At 40.5% G+C, this 25,668-nt stretch overlaps 1 protein-coding gene across 1 annotated transcript in view; it reads left to right on the forward strand.

Annotated features, from left to right (window-relative positions):
* pan3 (poly(A) specific ribonuclease subunit PAN3) overlaps positions 1 to 11,203 on the forward strand; it is a 157,950-nt gene extending 146,747 nt beyond the window's left edge. Inside the window, exons 16-18 of the mRNA XM_085999285.1 lie at positions 321 to 385; positions 7,707 to 7,845; positions 8,095 to 11,203. Of these exons, the coding sequence (XP_085855411.1) occupies positions 321 to 385; positions 7,707 to 7,845; positions 8,095 to 8,235 (345 nt within the window). The 3' untranslated portion in view covers positions 8,236 to 11,203. The remainder of the gene's footprint in view (positions 1 to 320; positions 386 to 7,706; positions 7,846 to 8,094) is intronic.
* Positions 11,204 to 25,668: the final 14,465 nt, after the last annotated feature.

Raw genomic sequence — 25,668 nt, forward strand, 5'->3', positions numbered from 1 at the left:
ACTTCCACATCTCAAACAATTTTTTTTTTTTTTAATTAATAGATGGAGGAAACTGATCTTGTATAGTAGGGTGTGGGGTGGGATGTGACATAAGTTTTGGATGAACAGTCTTAAGGGGCAAGGGGGAAGCATCTCTTGTTTTTTCTGTTTGCATGGTCCAGCTTTAATTGGTACACAGAGGATAATGCCATCTGAATGAACTGCACCTTCAAAAGATAAGTACCATGATCAAAAAGCTAGTTGTATCTTAAACAGACTTATGGTTGAGCTGTATGTTGATTCTGATCTGTTTTAACCTATTTGTATTTTCTGTCTTGCAGGAGGTGCAAAATGGAAGGCTGTTTAGGCTGCTAGCAAAACTGGGAACAATCAATGAGAGGCCAGAGTAAGCTTTATTTATAGAAACTCGCGCTAGAAAATGAAGAGACAGGCTTATTCTTCCCATCTCTCTTTGCCCTGCTCCTCCCTTTCTATTTTTTCCTTACTGAATATCATCTTGCATTTAGTCTAGGCCGGAGTAAGATCAGTTAATCAGGATGTATGATTCAAACAGGTCACATTGGGTGAGCTCAGTAATTAGGACAGGTGGAATTAAATGAAAGAATTGATTCTTGATTTATTTCAGGAAAAAAGAGTATTCCCAAGATTTAGTTCAGAACTTGTTTTTCTTTGTAGACCATCCAGATGTGTAGGTGTGAACTGCCGAAATTCCCCTATCCAAGTCAAATTAATTTGACTGTCAGGCGCCTATGATATACAAACATGCAACAATCCGATTTGTAATTCCGCATTGGGCTATTTGAGCGACCCGAATAAATGAAGTTTTTTATTGAAGGAAAAATGTTTGAGGCGTTCAGAACATCGATTACCTGGTTTAATTTTTAACCGTGTGTGTATAATTAGCAACTAGGTAGAGGCAAGAAGCTGTTACTAGGGTGTCTGTATTGACTCGCGTGCAAGTGTTATGTAATTATTCTGGACGTGCCATTTTAATGCTGAATTTTAGAGAATATGCTTGCTCCATCACCAAGACCGCCTACTTTCACCTCTGTAACATCGCTCCACTCCGCCCCTGCCTCAGCTCATCTGCTGTTGAAGCCCTCATCCATACCTTTGTTACCTCTGGACTTGACTATTCCAATGCTCTCCTAGCCGACCTCCCACGTTTACCCTCCCTAAACCTGAGGTCAACCAAAGCTCTGCTGCCCATGTCCTAACTCGCACCAAGTCCTGTTCACCCATTATGCCTGTGCTCAGTGACCTACATTGGCTCCCGGTCCAGCAACGCCTCGATTTTAAAATTCTCATCCTTGTTTTCAAATCCTTCCATGGCCTCACCCCTCCCTATCTCTGTAACCTTCCCCAGTCCTACAACCAACCTTCCGGTTAAGCTGTGTGGCTGCACAACGGTCTGGAAGTCCTGCACAGGCCGCTCACCAGCTTTTCCTTGCATGAAAATTTGAATGGGCAGCGCAGCCAGTTAACGGGACCATGCACAAAACCAAGATCTCTGCGCTCTTCCAATTCTGGGCTCTTGCGCAACTCCAATTTTAATCACTCCACCATTGGCCACCTGGCCTTCAGCTGCCTAGGTTCTAATCTATAGAATTCCCTCCTTAAACCTTTCCGCCTCGCTACCCCTCTATTCTCCTTTAAGATGCTCCTTCAAACCTACTTCTTTCGTCAAGCTTTTGGTCATCTGTCCTAATATCTCCTTATGTGGCACGGTGCTAAATGTTGTTTGATAATGCTCCTGTGACGCACCTTGGGATATTTTGCTATGTTAAAGGTGCTATATAAATGCAAGTTGTTGTTGTTTAGCCTTTTTTTTTAAAGAAAATAAATGTAGACCATTATAGTTTTACATTGTGCAGTAATGGTACTTAAGTGTTCAAAAGCAGGACCTCAAAGGTAGTAATCTCCGGATTACTCCCAGTACCACGTGCTAGTAAGTACAGGAATAGGAGGATAGAACAGATGAATGCGTGGCTGGAGAGATGGTGCAGGAGGGAGGGCTTTAGATTCCTGAGGCATTGGGACCGTTTCTGGGGAAGGTGGGACCTGTACAAGCCGGACAGGTTACACCTCAACAGAGCCGGGATCAATATTCTTGTGGGGAGGTTTGCTAGTGCTCTTGGGGAGGGTTTAAACTAGCTTGGCAGGGGGATGGGCACCAGCATACAGGAATAGAAAAGAGGAATAAGGTGCATAAAAGAGTGAGTGTGTTGGATAGTACTAGAGAAGAAAGTCGTACTAGAGGCGGGAGTAGTACCATATTAGATAGGAGCAGACTAAGAAAGACTAAGAAAAATTCAAAAATGGGTTTAGAATGCATGTACGTAAATGCACAAAGTGTGGTGAATAAGGTTGGTGAGCTACAAGCACAATTAGCCGTGTGGCAATAACGGAAACGTGGCTTAAAAATGGTGAGGACTGGGCACTTAATATTCCAGGGTACAAGGCGTTCAGAAAAGATAGGGAAGGATAGAGCGGGGGAATGGGACTGACTGGATTGCTCTACAGAGAGACGGCACGGACTCGCTGGGCCGAATGGCCTCCTTCTGTGCCGTTATGACTATGAAAAGGTTGAGCCATTTCTTGTAACCAGTTTCTGTCAGAACTTAGCATTTGCTATTGCTTTGAATTAAAATGTTAAGAGCAGCACTTATTTGGGAAATTCTTAAATAGTACCAATATTTTATTGCAGGTTGACCATTTAACTGTGAATCACAGTACAGGCTCCCTGGGAACCTCCTTAAAGGTTTCCGGCAAGTGCAAATTCAAGCTCCATCTGCCTTCAATGTTCAGATGTAATGAAAATTAATATGGATTAAAATATAAAGATATTCTTTGATAACTACCAAAAAGGATGACGCACAAATTTACAGTATTAAAATGCTGTGTTTTGATTTTGAAGTATATATGAGAAAATAATGAGCTGTAGAAAAAGTATAATTTTCACTTACCAATTTACTGTCAGAATAGACACATCATTCAGCTGGGGGAATCACTGAGCTCATTTCTGAACTTTTATACTCTGGTTGCAAGAATTATGTGATCTTCCCTCATCCCATATGATATTTAAAAGCCCTGCCCACAGATTAGCACCCAGTTAGCAATAACATTATCATTTGTTGTACAATTTGCAAGTTGAAACAAAAGTAGGATACATTTATATAAAGTGCAGTTCAACATTTTTATTTTATTGTAGTTTGGGCATGTTCCCCCATACATTTTACTCATTCTCGCCACAAAAGGCAGCTTCTATAGACAAGCCCACACACCCTATGATCAGTTACAAATGAGACGGGACCCTTGAGAAGAGAAGATTGTTAATTTGTTGATGATCAAAAATGACAGGTATTTTGCATCAGTCTTTACCAAAGAGAAGGTTATTAGAAAGGAGGTGAATCCTGAAGTGGTTGAGCACAGAAATGAGTGATATTATGATGGATAAAACATTTTAGATATGTTAGTTAGAGTAAAGGAAAACAAAGTGGCAGGGCCCATGGGGATACTTGCTAGAATATGGAGGGAGATGAGGGAAGAAATTGCTGAGGTCCAAGAAATTATATTTCACAGCTCTGTTGAGTGTGACTGTGTCCTGGAGGATTGGAGTATGGAAATGTATTGCCCATTTATAAAAACGGAGGCACAGCTAATCCAGATATTTACAAGCCAGTTATCTTAACATCTGTGGTAGGGAAAATGTTAAGAGTTATAAGGAATGAAATTATCTATTATCTAGAGAAAGTAGTTAGAAGTAGCCAGCATAGATTTCAAAAGGGCAGATCATGCTCGACAAGCCTCATAGAATGTTTTGAGGTGGTAACAGACATGGTATGTGGGAAATAAAAATAGAAAATGCTGGAAATACTCAGCAAGTCAGGCAGCTTCTGTGGAGAGAGAAACAGAGTTAACGTTTCAGGTCGATGACTGGAAGAAGTTAGAGATGGAACAGTTTTTACGCAAGTACAGAGGTTGGGAACGGGGTGGGTGGATGTGGAGGGGCAGAAAGAGCAAAAGGGAAGGTCTGTGATAGGGTGGAAAGCAGGAGTGGTTAAATGAAAAAAGGAGTGATGGTGTAAAGCAAAAGGGGTGTGGCAATGGGACAAGTAAAGAAACAAAAGATGGGTCTAGAATAGCTGTAAATGGCAACAACAGAACCATTACCAGCATTTGCTGTCTGAAAAAACGGGACCAGGAGTCGTGATCTGAAGCTGTTGAAATCAGTGATAAGTCTGGAAGGTTGTAAAGTGCCTAATCGAAAGCTGAGGTGCTGTTTCTCGAGCTTCGGTACACTGATGACTGTATCGGTGCCACTTCCTACTCTCGTCCTGAACTGGAAAATTTCATCAACTGTGCTTCCAATTTCCAGCCCTTCCTCTCCTTCGCATGGTCCATCTCAGACTCTTCCCTTCCCCGACTTCTCTATCTCCATTTCTGGGGATAGGCTGTCAACTAATATCTACTATAAGCCCACCGATTCCCACAGCTACCTTGATTCCCCTTCCACCCACATGCCCTTTGATCTATGTCATCTTGTGGCTTTAAATATTTTGCACTGAAAGTCACAATTCTGTCTGAGTTTCAACATGTTGAGTTGTAGCTTCAGGCTTTGGTGGTATAATCATAATATTTTATTTTTGTATTTTGATGAAGTTATCAAACTTCAACAGAAGTTTTTAATCTATTAGTGTCTTGGAATTCTACATGCATGATGTTTTTCTAACATTCCTCTTAAGAGTGAGCACCAATTGCTCAGCATGGATGTCTTTTGAGCTCTGGTATACTGCACCAATGCAACTAAAGGTTTAAACAAAACTAAACAGTTACTCCTGTTATTTGGCACAAAGTTTTAGGTAGCTCCTGTCACCAACCAAGTATTAGTAGATGGAATGGTGTTTAGAACTGCGTGCTAATTGATTGCTGCGTTTCCTCATACAACTGCATATTAAAAATGAATTCATTGAACGTGAAGTGCTTTGGGACACCGAGAGATGTTATGAGATGCTAGATAAATGCAAGTTTGTTCTTTAGATTTAATAGTTGACAAATGCTACAGGTAAAATATGCCCCCTTCCCAGTTAGCTGAAAAATTATCCTTTTGAGCTGCTGAACATTAAAGTTTGTCACGTATGAGCAACCAGGTCAGACTGCGATTTAATTTTCAGACTAACATGCAGAAACCAAAAATACCCAATGAAGTAACAAATTAGCCATGAGGTAAATAAAGAATTTACATTTACACAGCACCTCTCATGTCCTCAGGATGTCCCAAAGTGCTTCATAGCCAATTAATTACTTTTGACGTGTTGTCACTGTTATGCAGTCAAAGGTGCATACATCAAGGTCCTATAAACAGCAATGAGATAAGTGACCAGTTAATCAGTTTTGGTAGTGTTGGCTGTGGGAGAAACACTAGGCAAACTTCCTGGTTGTCTTAGAATAGTTCTGTGTGATTTGTATTGTCCACCTAAGCAGGCAGCTGGGTCCTCCCTTTAATGCCTCATCCAACTTTGACAATGCAATACTCCTGCAGTACCGAAGGGTTAGCCTTGATTATGTGCTCAGAGCTTGGAGAGCAGCTTGAACCAACATGGGGGAAATTGGCCCTCATTGCGCCTGTTTTCTGGGCATAAAACAGGGCAACAAGGATCATTTTGGGGCGCAATATCCTGCACTATCTGCGCTTGGGATACAGGTGCCGCCATACTGGGGAAGGTGGTTTCCCAGGTGTCCGTGGCAGCCAACTGAAACAGGTGTTAAGCCCATTTCAGCTTGCCTCTGTTATTACAATAGAGCTGAAGACCCAATTTCTGTTGAGCCTCGGTCCTCCTGGTTCAGGCACGGCTGAAAACGGGCCATAACGAATTTCAAGCCCACAGTATCAGTATTCTCAGTTTAGCTCTGGTAGAACACTCACCTGAGTCAGAAAATTGTGGGTTCAAACCAGGACTTCAAAACACAAATCTAGGCTGACATTTCAGTGCAGTCCTGAGCAAGTTGGAGGTGCCATCTTTTGAATGTTCTGGTGATGTAAAAGATCCCATGCCACTATTTTGAAGTAGAGTAGAAATTTTTCATGGTGGGCTGGCCACCATTCATCCCTCAACACAGATTAACTGGTCATTTATACAACAGCTGTTTGTGGGATTTTGCTTTGCACACATAGGCTACTGCATTTGCCTACAAAACAACTGACTATACTTCAAAAGTAATTCATTGGCTACAAAGTACTTTGCAACATTCTAGCAGTGTGAAAGGTGAGTTCTTTTTCTCTGTCTCAGAGGCAGAAGTGCGATCAATTGGGTCATGTTAACATTCTTGATTTTACCTTCATTTTTTAATTGTAAACTTTTGCTGCTGACTACATTTGTTGAAATGAAGTAGAGGAAGGTCTGAGATTTAGGGAAAACAATAGCATTCTTGCATAGTTAAAATATAACATCTCTGAAGAAGGCATTACCTCTGATTTTTTTCTTTATTTGGATGAGTACAACCTGAAGGTATGTGGGAGAATCAAGAGGACTTTACCAAAGATATGCAATTTGCATATCTGTGTTCTGCCTTGTTGCATCAAATTGAATCTCTGCTGCTGGCTCCTTCAAAAGAACGAAGATGCAGTCACAGAAAGATGCTTGGTACGCAGCAGGGGCTACTGGGAAATGACATGAATGCATGGTTACTGAGACACGAGTGTTTTATGGTTTTCCCAATTGGATTATAAATATTTATCAAATCTGCACCTTAATGTCCAACGGCAGACTTTTATGACTGTTATTAGTGAAATCAATCAGCATCCTAGTTATTGCTAATTTCTGCATGATGTGGTGAGGACCAGGTGCACCAGTACTCTGATGATTGTTTTTAAATTTTGAGTAAAACTTTACAAAATAAATAATCTTTAAAAGATTGTTATACATTTGACTACTTTAAACACTGCAAAAGCAAACAAACCAGTCCTCTGTTTTTTAATGTTTGCATTCAGTCCATTAAACTGATGTGATTTTTTAAACTTACATATATTATAACTATTAATTTAACCAGATAATACTAGGCCCATTGTTTTGAGAAGCTATTAATTGGGCCATAAACTCCATTGCTGGAAAAAGCTTTTAAATAAAAACATTATGAAGTAGTTGATTGAAGTATTGATTCCAAAATGATGATCATGGTAATGCTGAGGAGAGATCAACCCATAAAATGATTCTTCCCCCACCCCTCCCAACAAGGGTATTAACAAAAGTGAAAGCATTTAGTGATAAAGACATTTAATTCTTTTTAGTATAATATGTCAGCCCTGTAGCTGTGAGCAAGTACCAGTAGCGCTTGTGCTTTGCCTTCACCAAACTTTTCAAATCACAAGATTGCAAGCTTAACTACTATTGTATATGCAGTTGAAGGTATGTCATATTACTTCCTTTATTTTCCTCAGTAGAGTATATTGGGCACATGTATTGGAACATAAAATTCATTACAATACTATTCCTATTTGCTTTCAAATTGCCATTTCAAGAAGCTGAAATGTATGTCTTTTTAAATGTGCAATTGTAATTCAGCATCACATCACGCTATATCATGTTGCTTTTACTAAACATGATGTAAAAGTCTTATACTTATGTGTGCTATTTTGTGATTGGCAACCTAAAGGCTAGGCATTAAATAGACTTGCTACGTTCATGTTGTGCAAATTGTTTTGCCAGGTTCCAAAAAGATCCTACCTGGTCAGAGACAGGTGACCGATACCTGTTAAAACTATTCAGAGATCATCTTTTCCACCAGTTGACTGAAGCAGGTACCCCATGGATTGACCTCAGTCACATAGTCTCCTGTTTGAACAAGGTAATGGACCGTATGCAGAGTGATAACATAGCAGGTACTACCATGGTATTTTGGGAACATTGTAAACACAATCTTTTTCGATTTATTTGCAAGCAAATCAAGATCTTCACGTGGTGCCATTTTCTTAAGTAACATCAAAGCATACAACCTGCTCTGCATTAAGTACACAATTTCATGTTTTTTACTTTTGTGCTTTATAGTGTTTGAAAATTGATTAACGTTTGCTGTTAACTTTTTGTTTGTTTGCAGTTGGATGCTGGTGTACCGGAAAAAATAAGTCTTGTTTCTAGAGATGAGAAGAGTGTTCTTGTGGTGACGTATGCTGATCTGAAGCGTTGTTTTGAAAGCGCTTTCTCAGAACTCCTAGCAGCTTCTAATGGGCAGTTGTAGTATTTGCTGTGCTCAGGCATAACATTGCCGAAGAACAATATAAAGAGCTAATTGCACTACAACTGTATTAATGCCATCTCATTTCACATTTAAAAGACAAATGTAAATGAGCAGCGCTGCTTGCACTTCGGTCAGGTACACTGTTACTTGAAGGAAGAACGTCCATATTACAGGAGCTAGAACTGCCATCGGAGGTTGTGTCTGTGAAGACTGTTTTTAAATTGGGGAACGGCATCAGATGCATGATGATCCCAGTTTTATTTTTTCACATGTTTATGCACTAATTTTAAGTTCAAGACTTGTGATCTTTAAGGATTTACCACATGTAATTTTGATAAGGGAAAATCGTTATCTTTAGAATTACTTTCTGGGTAACAGTATATGCCCCTAAGGAAGATGTTGAAGTGATTTATGCTGCACCCAAGCCTATGGCAAGGACTAGGTGAAAATGCCATTGGATATGCTATTTGGTGAACTGCATTCCGATGGGTTATGTTTCTGGCAAAAGGCACGCTGGACTTCAGACTGACTGCCATGTGCTGTCACTTAGAAAACCAAACTACAGAAAGCATATTTTTATGGAAATCAGGTGGAATATTATATGGACGCTATTCTTCTAGGAACTAAACAACTCCTGTGTGTCAGTGTTGATGGCATCTTTGTGAACTGTCACAGCTACACATTTTTCATAACAAAATTAAAAAGTAGCTTTCTTGCTTCATACAGTTACCAGCGCCTTTTTTAAAAACAAATTCAGTGTAAGTAATTCAAACAGGTAAGATGCCTCTACATTTATGCAAGCTTTTTTTATAGGAGACTAATTTTTAAATTGAGTTCAATGCCTGAAATGTCAGGAGTGGATTAAGTTTTGTTATGTATCATTTAATTTTGTATAAAGTTCTATTATTTGAACAGCAGCTTTATTAGGGTACTTTACACTGGATATGAAAACAAACAAGAATTTTGTCAAGTATATTTACGCAAAAAAAGCAGCAGTTGTTTGACAGTAGTAACCTGTGTAATTGTACTACTTCATTTTGGAAGGATTGTGGGCTGCTGTGCCTTTACAATACTGTTTGCCCCAAAGTTGGCTTTGCAATTAGTCATGCCAATTACAGATATGTGGAACTACCTAAAGTGTGATGTTTCAGTTTCTTGGGGTTATAAACTGTATCACTTTTTGGGAAATTCTTTCATTTGCAGAATCAAATTCTATATGTGTTGTCAAGTATTGCAACTGAACCATTTGGGAAGTAAGAGGAACATATCAAAATACAATGCAGACTTGTTCAACTAAACAATCATATATGACTGCCAAAACCATTGCGACAGAATGGAGAAGTGGATATAAAGAAACTGAATTCAGTGTAATGACTGTGACGTGCATCTTTTCTTCCCAGCATTAAATGTTTTATAGCACTGGTTGCTTTATATATATATAATAATGTGGAAGAAATGCTGAAACTGAGTATAGGGCAATACAGCCTTTACAATTGAAAGTTCTTTCTCATTAGTCCAGTTTTATAAGCTTAAAGTTCTGCATATTGGATTTGTTTCAGTATTGGCAACACCATTCATGCTGAAGGTTTGGAAGCTAAGCTTGTTTGGCAAGTACAACGAGGTTCACTTGGTAGCACCAGTTGTTAAAATTAATGGGGAAGGACTACATATATTTGTGATTTTGACACATTTGTATGCATCCTGTGCGAATTGATCTATAAACAGGCTGTATAAGCAATCGCAATGTTTCCCTCATTTTAGTTGTAAAGGAATTGAGGGCACTTTACTATGTTCTTTCAAGGATAACGTCCTAAGTAAAGTCATGTCAATAGCTCATCTGTTTGACAGAGAAGCAGCTGTTTTTTGTATGTTTTGGGAAAAAAAATGCATTCTTTTATATAAAATCATTAAAAAAAAAACAAAAAAAATGGTATTCTGACATAATGAGGAGAAATACTGTATTTATATCATTCTGTGCATTTCAAAAGTTTCTTGTTTCCACATTGTTTGAATAATTGCAGAAAGGGGATCATCTATGAGTATTAAGGGTTGAGAGTGCTTGGCCTCCTCACATTCTCAGTACGGACCAATATTTGGGTATCGGGCAGAGGTCAACGGGGCTTCAATTTTGATGTTTACTCAACCAGCACACTGCCTCTGGATTATCAAAAGCAAAAAAAATCATCCCTGAATTTGAAAAATTCTGATGACTCTTCTTACCTCTAACATGATTTAATTGTGAGGTAGCTAAAGCCCTACAATATTCATGATCCAGCCCAAGTTAACATTTGTACGTCAGATTGTACACATTTTGCTCCTTTGTAGCCATATTTCTCTAGTCACCATGAGATTTTAAGTCTAGATCTATGACATTTATTCATAGACATATATTTGGGAGTGTTCCAAATGTTCTAAACTAGTTCCAGTTCATGCAGTTACAGAATATTTACAGTTGGGCTTTGAAGTCGGTATTGATTTCTTAAAGATGAAATCTTGGGCACCTGCACATTAATTAGAGAAACAGCTATTTCAAACTAGTTTAGAAAGGCTTAAAATACATTATGAATAATGTGCTAACTTTTGATGATCCAGTGCCAGCCCTTGAAATCACATGGTGACTTCAACTTTTGAAATCATGTATTCTTTGAAAATCTTTTCAATTATATACAGGGTTTTCAGTTGGTTAATGCTGTTTAAAACAATCCACATATGTAATACTATAAAATTGTTTTTTTATATATTCTATAGCAGATGGTTTTTTTGTAAGAAATCCTTGTATGCATACCCTGCGCGTGTTCCACTTTGGCCTTATTTTGTTTATTTGTAAAGAAGAAATCCTTAAACCAGCTACCACAAAATAATCAGTCAATTTTGTCTGTTCTGACCCCTCCTTTATGTTTCCATCTCTGATTTAAAACTTTTGTGTGTACAGCAGTATTTTAATAAAGAATACCAGAATTCAAGTCTAGCCGAAATATTGTCTGTGAAAGTAACTGAAACTGAAAAATCCAGAAATCCTCAATTTTGTGAAAATTACTTCCTGTATTTGAGAATTTATCATGTATTGCTTTGAAGGTTTGCATTATTTATATAATAAAGTAAAATGCAAATAGATACAACTTAAGGCAGCACATTGGGTGGGAAAAATTCATTACACAAGATGACAGAAGATGAATGTCTCAAAAATAGAAAATTCACCAAAACAATTCCTACCAGATGCCAAGAAGTAATGCATTTATGGAATATTGAGCTGAAGTAAGCCAGCTTATAGGAAGTGGATTGATTCAGAGGCATTATCTAGAACTCAAAGTTGGAATTCCAGATCATGTGTAATTTTTATAGTTTACAATTTCACACCGAGATTAGCTGGGGCTTTAAAATATTAATAGAATGATACAGCACAGAAGGAGGCCATTTGGCCCATCTTTGGCAGTGCCTCGGAACAGAGGATGACTTGCTTCCACATTAAAAATGAGTTCTCAGGTGACTGACGAGTCCAATGCGGGACCTACAGTCTCTGTCACAGGTGGGGCAGACGGTGGTTGAGGGGGTGGGTGGATGGGGTGCTTCGGTTGACGTGTGCTTCTTCCGCTGATTACGCTTAGCTTCCACTTGCTCCCGGCGAAGAGACTCGGTGTTCGGCGCCTTCCCGGATGCTTCTCCACTTTGTGCGGTCTTGGGCCAGCGATTCCCAGGTGTCAGTGGGGATGTTGCACTTTTTAAAGGAGGCTTTGAGGGTGTCCTTGAAGCGTTTCCACTGCCCACCTGGGGCTCTCTTGTCGTGTCAGATCTCCGAGTAGAGCGCTTGTTTTGGGAGTCTCGTATCGGGCATGCAGACGATGTGGCCCGTCCATCGGAGCTGATCGAGCGTGGTCAGAGCTTCGATGCTGGGGATGTTGGCCTGAGCAAGAACACTGACGTTGGTGCGCCTATCCTGCCAATGGATTTGCAGGATCTTGAGGCAGCATTGGTGGTACCTCTCCAGTGCTTTGAGGTGCCTGCTGTACATGGTCCATGTCTCTGAGGCATACAGGAGGGCGGGTATCACTACTGCTCCGTAGACCATGAGCTTAGTGCCGGGTTTGAGATCCTGGTCCTCAAACAGTCTCTTCCTCAGGCGACCGAAGGCTGCACTGGCACACTGAAGGCGGTGTTGGACTTCGTCGTCGACGTCTGCCCTTGTAGGCTCCCGAGGTATGGAACGTGGTCTACGTTGTCCAAGGCCTCGTCATGGATTTTGATCATCGGGGGGGGCGGTACTGTGTGGCGGGGGCAGGTTGGTAGAGGACCTTTGTCTTACAGATGTTTAGTGTAAGGCCCATGCTCTTGTATGCTTCGGTGAAGGTGTTGAGGATGGTTTGGAGTTCGACCTCGGAGTATGCGCAGACGCAAGCGTCATCTGCATACTGTAATTCGATGACAGAGGATGGGACGACCTTGGATCCATTTGGCCCATCAGGCCTGTGCCGGCTCATTGGTAGAGCTGTCCAATTAATCCCACTCCTCTGCTCTTTCCCCATAGCCCTGTAATTTTTTTTCTTTCAAGTATTTATCCAATTCTCTTTTCAATGTTACCATTGAATCTGCTTCCACCACTCTTACAGACAGTGCATTCCAGATCACAACAACTCGCTGTGTTTATAAAAAAAAAAAAAAGTTTCCTCATGTTGCCTCTGGTTCTTTTGCCAATCACCTTGAATCTGTGTCCTCTGGTTACTGACCCTTCTGCCACTGGAAACAGTTTCTCTTTATTTACTCCATCATGATTTTGAACATCTATCAAATCTCTTAACCTTCTCTGCTCTAAAGAGCCTCTGCAATTTCCACCTTTACTTCCCTCAGTAACCTAGGGTGCATCCCATCTGGACTGGGTGACTTTTCTACTTTCAGGACTGCCAACCTTTTAAGTACCTCCTCTATCTATTTTTATCCTATCCAATATCGCTACTGCCTCTTCCTTTACTGCTACATTGGCAACATCCTCTTTAGTGAAGACTGATGCAAAGTACTCATTTAGTACCTCAGCCATGCCCTCTGCCTCCACAAGAGGATCTCCTTTTTGGTCCCTAATCGGTCCCACTCTTTGCCTACCCTTTTACTATGTATATGTTTATAAAAGACTTTTGGGTTCTCTTTTATGTTAGCTGCTAATTTATTCTCATATACTCTCTTTGTCCCCTTATTCCTGTTTTTAGATCTCCTCTGTACTTTCTAAATTCAGCTTGATTCTCTACTGTATTATGAACCTTACAATTGTCATAGGTCTCCTTTTTCTGTCTCCTTTTAACCTCTATGTCTTTAGTTATCCAGGGACCTCTAGCTTTGGATGCCCTTCCTTTCCCCTCATGGGAATGTGTCTACTCTGTACCTGAACTATCTCCTCTTTGAAGGCCTCCCATTGTTCAATTACTGTTTTGCCTACTAATGTTTGATTCCAATCCACCTGGGCCAGGTCCCTTTTCAACTCACTGAAGTTTGCCCTCCTCTAGTTAAATATTTTTACGTTTGATTGTACCTTGTCCTTTTCCATAACTATACTAAATCTGATGATATCACTGTTCCCCCAAATGTTCTCCCACTGAAACATGGTCCACTTGCCCCACTTCATTCCCCAGATCCAGCACTGCTTCCTTCCTCGTTGGGCTGGAAACACCGATCAAGAAAGTTCTCTTGTACACATTTCAGGAATTCCTCCCCCTCTTTGCCCTTTACCCTGTTACTGTCCCAGTCTATATTAGGCAGAAGGTTTATATAATGAAGTAAAATAAATGAGAATTCTAAGCAGCACTGGTAATGTTGCAGTTTGGTGTGTGAAATACCCTCATCACTGAAATAAATCAATTTCTGATTTGCCCCCCCCCCCCCCCCCACGCTTATTTGACTTGGCTCCTTTTGAAAACATTTGCCACATCTTCATATTGCAGTAAAGTGTTCAACATGTTGAATTTTAGTCAAGCTTGGTAAATGCTTTGCTCCTTTTATTGCAAAATGGACTTACTATGAGCTATACTAGATGATGTCCATAAGTTGTACCCAAAAACATTCTATTTGAACTTCTCCAAACTTGGTTAAACTTGAGATCTGTTTCTGTGCGGTAACATTTTTTGATGCTGTAAAATCACCTCATCTCATCAACCTCGTGATTGCTTTTTAAATTGGACATGCTAGGAATCGCCACAAACGGAAAATACCATATTAGATTTTTGTTGCCAAACTCTGTTGCAGTGCAGTCCTGATATAATAGTCCCAATTATATCAGGAGAGTTTCTGCAATTGTCACTTAAAAATCTTTGTGATTCACCTTGAGACGATGTTCTGCTCAATGTTCAGTTAGTAGCACACTCACCCCCTCACTCAAGGGTTTGATAGTTTGAGTCCCGTCCCATAATTAGAACATATAAATCTAGGCTAACATTCCAGTGCAGTACTGAGGAAGTGCTGCATTGTTGGAGGTACTACCCTATGGATGAAACATTAAACTAAGTCTGTCTATTGAGATTGGTCAGGAGGATGTTGAAGATCCCATGTCACTGTTGGAAGAGCAGTGCTTTCCCAGCATCTTGTTCAACATTCCTCCCTCAACCAATGCCCGCAAAAACAGATTAAATGGTCATTGCTGTTTATGGCATTTTGCCATGAGCAAAATGGCTGACATAAGTACTGCATTTCAAAGTAATTTGTTGGATGTGAAAAGCTTGGAGATAATTCTGTGATAAAGAACTACATAAATGCAAGTTCTTTATTGATATGCACTTACAGAATTGATTGCTATTTCTATACAGTTTGAAAAAAATGACCATTTTTTAAGAAAACTCTTGCAAGTATACTTGAGTGTGTTGGTGAAAGCAGCCTTCTGGGGAGGGGCAATTTTGTACCTATCAAGAGTACGGATTGTTTGTGTTGGAGAGTGGAATTTTTTACCCATAGTTTTCTTTAAATTAGTGGCAGCATTGTATACAGGGTGGATTAAATTCACAGGCAAATTCCTTGTATATTGTCCCAATGGTGTGCTTCACCCTGAACTTATGAAAAGCATCCCATACAGCACCACTGAGACATTTCCATTTCCCATACAGACATCAACTACCCTTAGTTTCCTGGAGTGAGATAGTGAGTTTCGTATTGAATTATGAGCATTTTTGCGCTGGATTCATGTAGCCACAAGAGATTGAATTGATGCTGCCAGAACTATTTTACTTTGAACCCCAGATAGGTTGTGAAATATATATCTACGGACAAAGAAGTAAGTTCATGTGTGATTTAGTCTTTAAAGATACGAAGCATAATCCTGAGCCCATTGGCTTGACATAAATTTTGGAAAATACAGGATGCTGTTGCAAAGGAAGCAATTAAGGAGTAAAAGTAATAAATCTAAGCAAGCATGTTTTTGAAAGTAGGTTATAATCAGGATCTTGTTTTTATTTAGTAAAGATTTAACAGAGTTGTTAGATAAAGGTTAATTGATAAAATCTGAACGTTGATTTTTCAGAAAGTATTTCCTAATGCGATATTTACAACTAAAGTAGATCCAAGAAGTTCCCATTTGGATTACTAGGATACACAGTTAGAAACAGGCAACAGTGTGATAGACCAGTAATTATTCTGTTTGAGCATCTGTGACCACTCAAGTTCCCAGAACCTCTTGCTGTATTATCAACCTTGATAAAACTTCCAAGAGTGCATTTGTAAGTCTTCAGGTAATAATTGTATGCAGATAGCAGGGGAGGCAGTAGATGGGTATTGTTCAACTAAACTCGGTTATTGGACAGCTTGAATAATAAATGATCAATGGAATTTAATATTGTACGGTAAACTATCCAATACCAAGAAATAGTGAAGACAGTTATATATTGTGTGATTGAAGGGAGAGGGTAAATGTAGGAGCAAATGATATGAAGACCCCCTCAACACATTAACCCCCTCCCCCCAAATACAGACAGATACGCACACAGAATCTAAAAGACTCTATCCTATTTTAATTTTATTGCAGCTCCATGGAGGTTTGGCATTTGGGTCAGATATTTGATGATGGCACATGGCTGACAGCAGCTGAGAAAAGAGTTCAATAAAATGAGCAGACATCTGACTTTCCAAATTTGCCCTCTTGAGTGCACAACAGACCACAGAAAACCAGTTTAATGATCTGAGTCATTTTTTTATAACTTTTTTGTTTCGGTAAAAATGAGTTAAATTCTGAGACTTCTCAGCTTGGGTTTAAGTCCCACAATTATCTTCACTCTTTGAACCTTCACCGATATATTGGTGGTCTTTTGAAGTTAAGCTAACCAAACCTTTCCTTACAAATTGATATAAATCCTCCCCTGCCTCAGCCCATCTGCTGCTGAAACCCTCATCCATGCCTCTGTTACCGCCCGACTCGATTGTCCTAGGGCTCTCCTGACTAGTCTTACAACCTCCACCCTTTGTAAATTTTGGCTCATACTAAACTTGTTGCAGTCAAGTCCTGCTCATCTATCACCCCTGTCTTTAACTTACACTGGCTCCTAGTCCCAATGCCTGAAATTTAAAATTATTATCCTCGTGTTTCAATCCCTCTGTGGCCATGCCCCCTCCATCTGTAACCTCCTCCAGTGCTACAGCCACCCATCCTGTCATTGGCTGCTGTGAATTCAGTCATCTGGTCCTCATGCATTGGAATTTCTTCACTAAACCTTTTTAATTCCCCCTCCTTCACACGCAGCTCTTTCACTAAACTTTTGGTCAACCCTCCTAATCTCCTATGGGTCAGTGTCCATTTTTCCCCGTTGTGCTTCTGTGAAATGGCTTGGAAAGTTTTTCTATGTTAAAGCCGTTACTATTATAAATGCAAGTTGTTGATGGACAAGGGGAGCTTGTAATTTTATTGCTGTTCCCGATTTCTGCCACTAGATGGTGGTGAAGCATCACATATCAAGTATTGCCTGTTGCCACAATGCAAGTTTATGGAATCCAAATCATGTAGCCTGTGTACATTGTCCATTCAGACAGAAACAAAGTTCTTCAAACACTTAGAGGGAACCTCACCAAAGACATGCCACAAGCGTTGATCATGGCTAAGCCAGACCTTTTATCCTACGAACGCGAGCTGGGGAAGCTGCACTTTAATATTTTGCATCAATCCAAATAGAGACACAATTACAAAGGCAATGTTAAGTCCTCCCACCACTCACACACATTTGGAAGGAAACAATATCAAAATTTGCAAATGACCCAAAAAATAAGGTGCACAGTTAACTGAGGAGTGTAAGTGGCTACAGGAGAACATGGGTCAATAGATTGGGCTGATGGATGTCAGATGAAATTTAATGTGGAGAAATATGAGGTGATATTTATTGGGAGGAAGAATGAAGATGGAAGTATACACTAAACGGTAAAACTTTAAAAGGAGTGGATGAGCAGAGAGACTGGTTCAGATATATAAATCTTTAAAAGTGGCAGGACAAGTTGATTAAAGCTGTTACAACAAAAAGCCATATAAGGTTTTATAAATAAGGGCGTTGAGTGCAAAATCCAAGAGGTAATACTAACCCTGTAGAAATCATTGGTTCAGCTGCAATTCGAATATGGTGTCCAGTTCTGGGTATCTTTTGAAAGAATGTCAAGGCCATGGTGAGGGTAAAGTAGAGATTCATAAGGATGATATTATGGATGAGAGGCTTTAGTTCAGAGGAGAGACTAAATAAATTGGTGCTCATTTCATTAGAGGAAAGACAGTTAAAAGGAGATCTAAAAGAGGTGTTTAAAATTGAGACGTTTCAATAAAGTAAATCGGGACAAACTACTTCCAGGTGTTTGTGAGTTGGTAACTAGAGGGCAGGGGTGGATGATGACTGCCTTCTCACGGCCCACCCTGTTAGGTGATCTTGGATCACAACTAATGTCGTCTCAAAGGACACCGAACTTGTCGTTAAATTGACCTCCCAGTGACGGTAGCAAACCAAGCAAACTCACTAGAGAGCATAAATTTAAGGTAATTTCCAAAAGGACAATGGGAGAAATTAACAGCATTTTGTTTTACCGAGAGGAGTGTTGGAACATGGACTGTCCAACCAGATACAATGGTGGAAGCAAAATCCAGAATAGTTTTTAAAAAGGGCAGTGAATAAATATTTTTTTAAAAGAATAATTGACGCGTTTGGGGAGGGGCAGTGGGCTGACTCTGATTGGGATTGGGACTAAAGTGCAATGGATCCAATGGCCGCCTGAGCTGCAAAATTCTATCATGTGAAATTGCAAAATCCTGCTCTCTCTTTCTGCCCCAGGGAGGAGTAGTCTCACTATTGGAGGGTCTGAATGGATTGTACTGGTAATTTGCGTTTTTTTGCTGTTCTAATGAGAAAGCAAGAGAACATTTTGGAGCAGAGTGATCTCCGCATTTGCTGTGCAAGTGAAAATGCTGTGTTAAAACTAGATGGCCTATAGTTGCAATAACTTTTGCTAGGTCTGCTGGGATAGTTCTGCCTCCATAGTTGTTCTCTTTTGTTCTTTTGCTCTCTGGGGAGAAAGCAAGCTGAGATGCAGCAGCATCCAAACATCTCACATTGAAGTGCATTGTATAGAGAAAAGATGGAAGGAGAGAAAAGTAACACCACATTTATATGAAAGCAGTGAAGAACTCAGTTTTGCCTCTTATAATAATATAGATAAGAGACGCAAACATGTTAAAGTGGGGAATTCAGAGCTTCAGACACGGTAGTCAAATGTACAAACTGAGAGCTGCTCAGTACGATCTTTAGTGATTGAAAATCACTGATATAGTGAGCACTTCTTGGTCGTTAAAATGTGAATGGTAATACAACAGGCCAACAGCATGTTTTTTAACATTAAACATTTATCATTTTGGTTGGAGTTTGCACCAGTCGCTCTTGTGTTACAGCTGATGCCTGACATTCCTGCTATGAAATCAGAACTGCCAAATGATTCCTGAGTACTAATTGAAAGTGCTTCTTCCTATAGTTACCTGGGGTCTGTCACTCTAACAATACCTGGAGGGTTAGGGTTTGGGTTAGAGCAGTCACATCAGTGATGAGAGGACAACACACTCAGATTAAAGCACAAACGCACCATTCCCACAGTTGATGTAATGGAGGCAGCTTGTCACTTTTTACTGTGCTCTATGCATAAAGCAAGGGCTTGTGATTGGACAAGCCCTACATGTGAGATTTGTCCAATGTTAACAGCTCTACCAATCCATTGCGTACCACTTCTACCTGTGGATCTCACAGAATTAATACTGCAGAAGTTCAAACGCAGAGATAACCACATTTGCTATTGGAAATCTGTAACATGCCTTTACCTCAATGCAATTTCTCAAACTTTCTGTGTCCAGCAACCCAGATTGAAAAATCCTCACTGAGACACAGTCTAAACCAGGAAGTATAAATTAGATTTAAATCATGTACAGAAAGCGAAATAAAGAGAGGGAAAGAAAGGTAGGATTGAGAGATAAGAGACAAACAAAACATTTAAGGATAGAAGTAGAAGACAGGAAGGAGAAAAACAAAGGTGGCAATCGGAGAAATCAAGGGTTTAAAACAAACATGGCCACAGTAAATAATAATTCTAAAAGGTCTAAGAGCGTTAAAACACAAAGCCTTCAGGCTTGTTTTTTTTAACGCAAGGAGCATTCGTAATAAGGTGGATGAATTAGCAGCGCAAATAGAGGTAAATGAATATGATATGATTGGGATTACGGAAACATGGCTCCAGGGGGACCAAGGCTGGGAACTCAACATCCAGGGGTGTTCAATATTCAGGAAAGATAGGCAAAAAGGAAAAGGAGGTGGGGTAGCATTGCTGGTTAAAGAAGGGATTAACACAATTGTAAGGAAAGATATTAGTTTTGATGATGTGGAATCTGTATGGGTAGAACTGAGAAATACCAAAGGGCAGAAAACGTTAGTGGGAGTGGTGTATAGACCCCCAAACAGTAATGCAGAGGTTGGGGATGGCATTAAAAGGGAAATTAGAGAAGCGTGCAATAAGGGCACAGCAGTTATCATGGGAGGCTTTAATCTACATACAGATTGGGCTAACCAAATTAGTAACAATACTGTGGAGGAGGAATTCCTGGAGTGTATACGGGATGGTTTCCTGGACAAATATGTCGAAACAAACCAGGGATCAGGCCAACTTAGATTGGGTATTATGCAATGAGAAAGGATTAATTAGCAATCTTGTTGTGCGAGGCCCCTTGGGTCGGAGCGATCATAATATGATAGAATTCTTCATTAAGATGGAGAGTGAAGTAGTTGACTCAGAGACTAAGGTCCTGAATTTAAATAAAGGGAACTATGATTGTATGAGATGCAAGTTGTGTAGGATTGATTGGGTAATGTCACTCAAAGGGTTGACGGTGGATAGGCAATGGCAAACATTCAAAGATCACATGGATGAACTACAGAATTTGTTTATCCCAGTTTGGCATAAAAATAAATCAAAAAAGGTGACTCAACCGTGGATAACGAGGGAAGTTAGGGATAACATAAGATCCAAAGAGAGGACATATAAATTGGCCAAAAAAAGCAGCAAACCTGAGGATTGGGAGCAGTTTAGGATTCAGCAAAGGAGGACAAAGGGATTAATTAAGAAGGGGAAAATAGATTATGAAAGTAAGCTTGCAGGGAACATAAAAACTGACTGTAAAAGCTTTTATAGATATATGAAGAGAAAAAGATTGGTGAAGTCAAGCGTAGGTCCCTTAGTCAGAATCAGGGGAATTTATAATGGGGAACAAAGAAATGGCAGATCAATTAGATACATATTATTTTGGTTCTGTCTACACAAAGGAGGACACAAATAACCTCCCAGAGATGTCAGGGAACAGAGAGACTAATGAGAGGGAGGAACTGAAAGAAATCAGTATTTGTAGGGAAATGGTGTTGGGGAAGTTGACGGGATTGAAGGCCGATAAATCCCCTGGGCCTGATGATCTACATCCGAGGGTACTTAAGGAAGTGGCCCTGGAGATAGTAGATGCATTGCTGGTCATCTTCCAGAACTCGATAGACTCTGGAACAGTACCCATGGATTGGAGGGTAGCTAATGTTACACCACTATTCAAAAAAGGTGGTAGAGAAAAAGCGAGGAATTATAGACCGGCAAGCCTGACATCGGTAGTGGGGAAAATGCTAGAGTCCATTATAAAAGATGTAATAGTAGAGCACTTGGAAGCAGTGACAAGATCGGACAAAGTCAACATGGATTTACAAAAGGTAAATCATGCTTGACTAATCATCTGGAATTTTTTGAGGATGTAACTGGTAAAATAGATGAGGGGGAACCAGTGGATGTGGTGTATTTGGACCTTCAGAAGGCTTTCGATAAGGTCCCGCATAAGAGATTAGCGTGCAAAATTAAGGCACATGGGATTGGGGGCAAGGCATTGACTTGGATAGAGAACTGGTTGGCAGATAGAAAGCAAAGAGTTGGAATAAACGGGTCATTTTCCGAGTGGCAGGCAGTGACTAGTGGGTTACCGCAAGGATCGGTCCTAGGACCCCAGCTGTTCACAATATATATTAATGATCTGGACGAGGGAATTGATGTAATATCTCCAAATTTGCAGACGACAAAGCTGGGTGGGAGGGTATGCTGTGAGGAGGATGTCGTGAAACTCCAGTACGATTTGGACAGGTTGGGTGATTGGGCAGAAACATGGCAAATGCACTATAATGTGGATAAATGTGAGGTTATCCACTTTGGTGGCAAAAACAGGAAGGCAGATTATTATTTGAATGGCAATAGATTTGGAGAAGGGGAAGTGCAAAGAGACCTGGGTGTTCTTATGCACCAGTCACTGAAAGTAAGCATGCAGGTGCAGCAGGCGGTTAAGAAGGTAAATGGTATGCTGGCCTTCGTAGCAAGAGGGTTCGAGTACAGGAACAAGGATGTCTTGCTGCAGTTGTACAGGGCCTTGGTGAGACCGCACCTTGAGTATTGTGTGCAGCTTTGGTCGCCTTATCTGAGGAAGGATGTGCTTGCCATGGAAGGAGTGCAGCGAAGATTCACCAGGCTGATACCTGGGATGGCAGGAATGACATATGAGGAGAGATTGTGTCGATTGTGTAATGATCAGTAACATGTCATTCTAGAATGGTACACTAGGTGGAGCTGTATGTTTAGTAGCGGGGCTACCCACAATTACCCAAGATGGATGCCTGTACACTAGTCCACATGGCTGAATAAATGACTAGCTCAAGCTAGCTGTTCATAATGAAAACGTCTATTTATTTATGAAAATAACATGGTACCAGGATTGGTAATATCTGCTGAATATTGTGAAATGCGACATGGAGAATTTGAAGCCACGGGAGGGTTTGAAACTCACGGGGAATGTCGACTGCAATTGGCAGACTTTCAAACAACAATTTGAACTCTACGTTGCTGCCATCGGGTTCGGTACGATGCCAGACGCAAGGAAAATAGCGTTACTGCTCACGGTTGCAGGCCCGCAGGCAATAGAGGTATTTAATACATTTGTATTTGATCAGGAGGAGGACAGAGAAAAAATGGACGATGTGCTAAAGAAGTTTGATGCACATTGTCCTCCCAAAAAGAACGAGACCTATGAGAGGTACGTGTTCCGTTCACGGACACAGCAGCAAAATGAGACTTTTGATAGCTTTGTGACCGATCTGAAACTGAAAGCACAGACATGTACTTTCTCTGAACTGAAATCATCCATGATTCGTGACCAGATTGTGTTTGGTATTCATGATAAAAAAGTCAGGGAACGTTTGTTGAGAGAAACCGAACTAACATTGGAGGATGCTGTGAAAATATGCCATGCCAGTGAGCTAGTTCAGAAGCACACGAAGACTTTCAGTGAAATTAATAATAATGCGACTGTAATGAGTGACTGTGCTGCTGTCGGTGCCGTGTTCTGCAAGGGGAAGAAACATGTGCAGAACAGAAATGCAAAGCAATCAGAGGATGGAACTTTTAATTGTAAACGCTGTGGTTACCAGCACCAGTCAAGACAATGCCCAGCATTTGGAAAAATGTGCACAAAATGTAATGGAAAGAATCACTTTGTTTTTACTTTTGAAAAGCATTGTTTGGCAAAGGGCAACAAGTCAATGTGATAGAGGACACTGAATTAAGTGAGACATTTTTTGTAGGAATGGTGTCATATGACAATATCGAAAAGGATACAGAAAATGTGCAGCCCTCCGGAATGGACAATGCTGAACATAAAGTTAATGCAGTAAAAGAGGACAAATGGATGATGCCACTGCAGGTAAATGGAGCATTAGTTACATTGAAACTAGACACTGGGGCAAAAGCAAACTTAATCAGTATGAGTGACATTAAAAATATGAAAGAAAAGCCCAAAATACAGAAAAAGTCAGTACTACTGAAGAACTATAATGGACAGAAAATAGATAGCTTAGGTGTATGCACACTTAAAGTGACAGTCAAAGACAAAGTGCATCATCATGTTTTCTGTTGTGGCTGATGGACTTGATTCACTACTAGGTGACAAAGCTTGTGAGGACTTAGAACTGGTCAAGAGAGTCTACCGTATAAACTGTGCCATAAGCAGACCAGATGACTCAGTGGATTCTGTAGTGAGTAATTTCCAGGATGTGGTCAAAGGATTTGGAGTTCTACCATTCACTTACAAGATCCAGCTAAAGGAGGATGCTCAGCCAGTGGTACATGCTCCACGGAGAGTTCCAGCACCCCTGCGTGACCGGCTCAAGAAAGAACTGGACAGAATGACCACACTAGGAGTCATCAGGAAAGTCGAAGAGCCAACAGACTGGGTTAACTCCATGGTATGTGTAAAGCAAAAGAACAATGATCTAAGAGTATGCATGGATCCAAAGGACTTAAATGCAAACATAAAATGTGAACACTACCAGATTCCCAAGCGAGAAGAAATCACCAGTGAAATGTCAGGTGCCAGATACTTCACAAAGCTCGATGCCTCACAAGGATTTTGGCAACTAAAACTGGATGAAGAGAGCACCAAATACTGTACACACCATTTGGCAGGTATTGTTTCCTCAATGCCTTTCGGGATAATATCTGCATCTGAAATCTTTCATAGAGCGATGGAACACATAATTGAAGGTCAGGAAGGAGTTTGGGTCTATGTTGATGACATCATCATCTGGGGCTCCACACTGAAAGAACACAATGAGAGACTGACTAAAGTGCTACAGAGCTTACGCCGGAATGGACTGAAGCTCAACAAAGCCAAGTGTCAGTTTGGCATCCAGGAAGTCACTTTCCTAGGAGATAATCTATCTGGTAAAAGAATAGAGCCAGATATGGAAAAAGTAAACGCCATACTCAACATGCCCCGACCCACTGACAAAAAAGGAGTGCTACGCATCATGGGGATGATAAACTTCATTGGAAAGTTCATTCCTAACTTGTCAGCCAAGACAGCCTGTCTGCGAGACCTGCTACATAAAACAAATGAGTTCGCATGGACAGAAAGACATGAACAAGAGTGGATGAACCTTAAAACAGTGCTGACAACCACACCTGTACTCACCTCCTTTGACCCAACAAAGAGAATCAAAGTGTCAACGGATGCATCAAAAGATGGCCTAGGCGCGGTCTTGCTACAAGCAGAGGGTGAAGATTGGAAGCCTGTTGCCTATGCCTCCAGGTCTATGACTGATACTGAGTGTCGATACACCCAGATTGAAAAGGAATGTCTAGGCTTGGTAGTTGGACTAGAAAGGTTCCATGGCTACATATATGGACTTCCCACCTTCACAGTTGAGACAGACCACTGCCCACTGGTAGCCATCATAAAAAAAAATCTGAATGAGATGTCTCCAAGGATTCAACGACTCATGATGAAGCTGCAAAGATATGACTGAACTGATCTACACACCAGGCAAACACATAGTGTTAGCAGATGCACTATCCCGAGCACCCACAATGAGTCATGTGAGCTCTACTGAGGAAGACGTGGATGTTCATGTGAGTATGGTCACTGCTGCGCTGCCCGTATCAGACACAAAATCAAAGCAAATAGCAGAAGAAACAGTAAAAGATACAGTGTTACAAACAGTAATAGAGAACATTCATCATGGTTGACCAAAAGGTTCCTGTCCAAAGTAGTATCACATCAGGTCAGAGTTAAGTGCCGCAAGTGGACTATTACTAAAACAGAACAGAATAGTCATTCCACAGGCTCTACGTCAAGACATGCTCAAAAGGATTCATGAGGGACACCTCGGAATTGAAAAATACAAAAGGAGAGCAAGAGACACTGTTTATTGGCCTGGCATGAAGAAGGACATTGAGAACATGATAGGCATATGTGAGACATGTCAGAAACACCAAAACAAACAAGCAAAGGAACCAATGATAGTAGCTGACTTACCAACAGCACCATGGCAAAAGGTTGGTATGGACCTTTTTCATTTGAATGGTAAAGACTATCTAATAGTGATTGACTACTAT

This window comes from Somniosus microcephalus, chromosome 10 (genome assembly GCF_052327205.1).
Source record: "Somniosus microcephalus isolate GS21.2 chromosome 10, FLI_Smic_1.0, whole genome shotgun sequence".
NCBI lineage: Eukaryota > Metazoa > Chordata > Chondrichthyes > Squaliformes > Somniosidae > Somniosus > Somniosus microcephalus.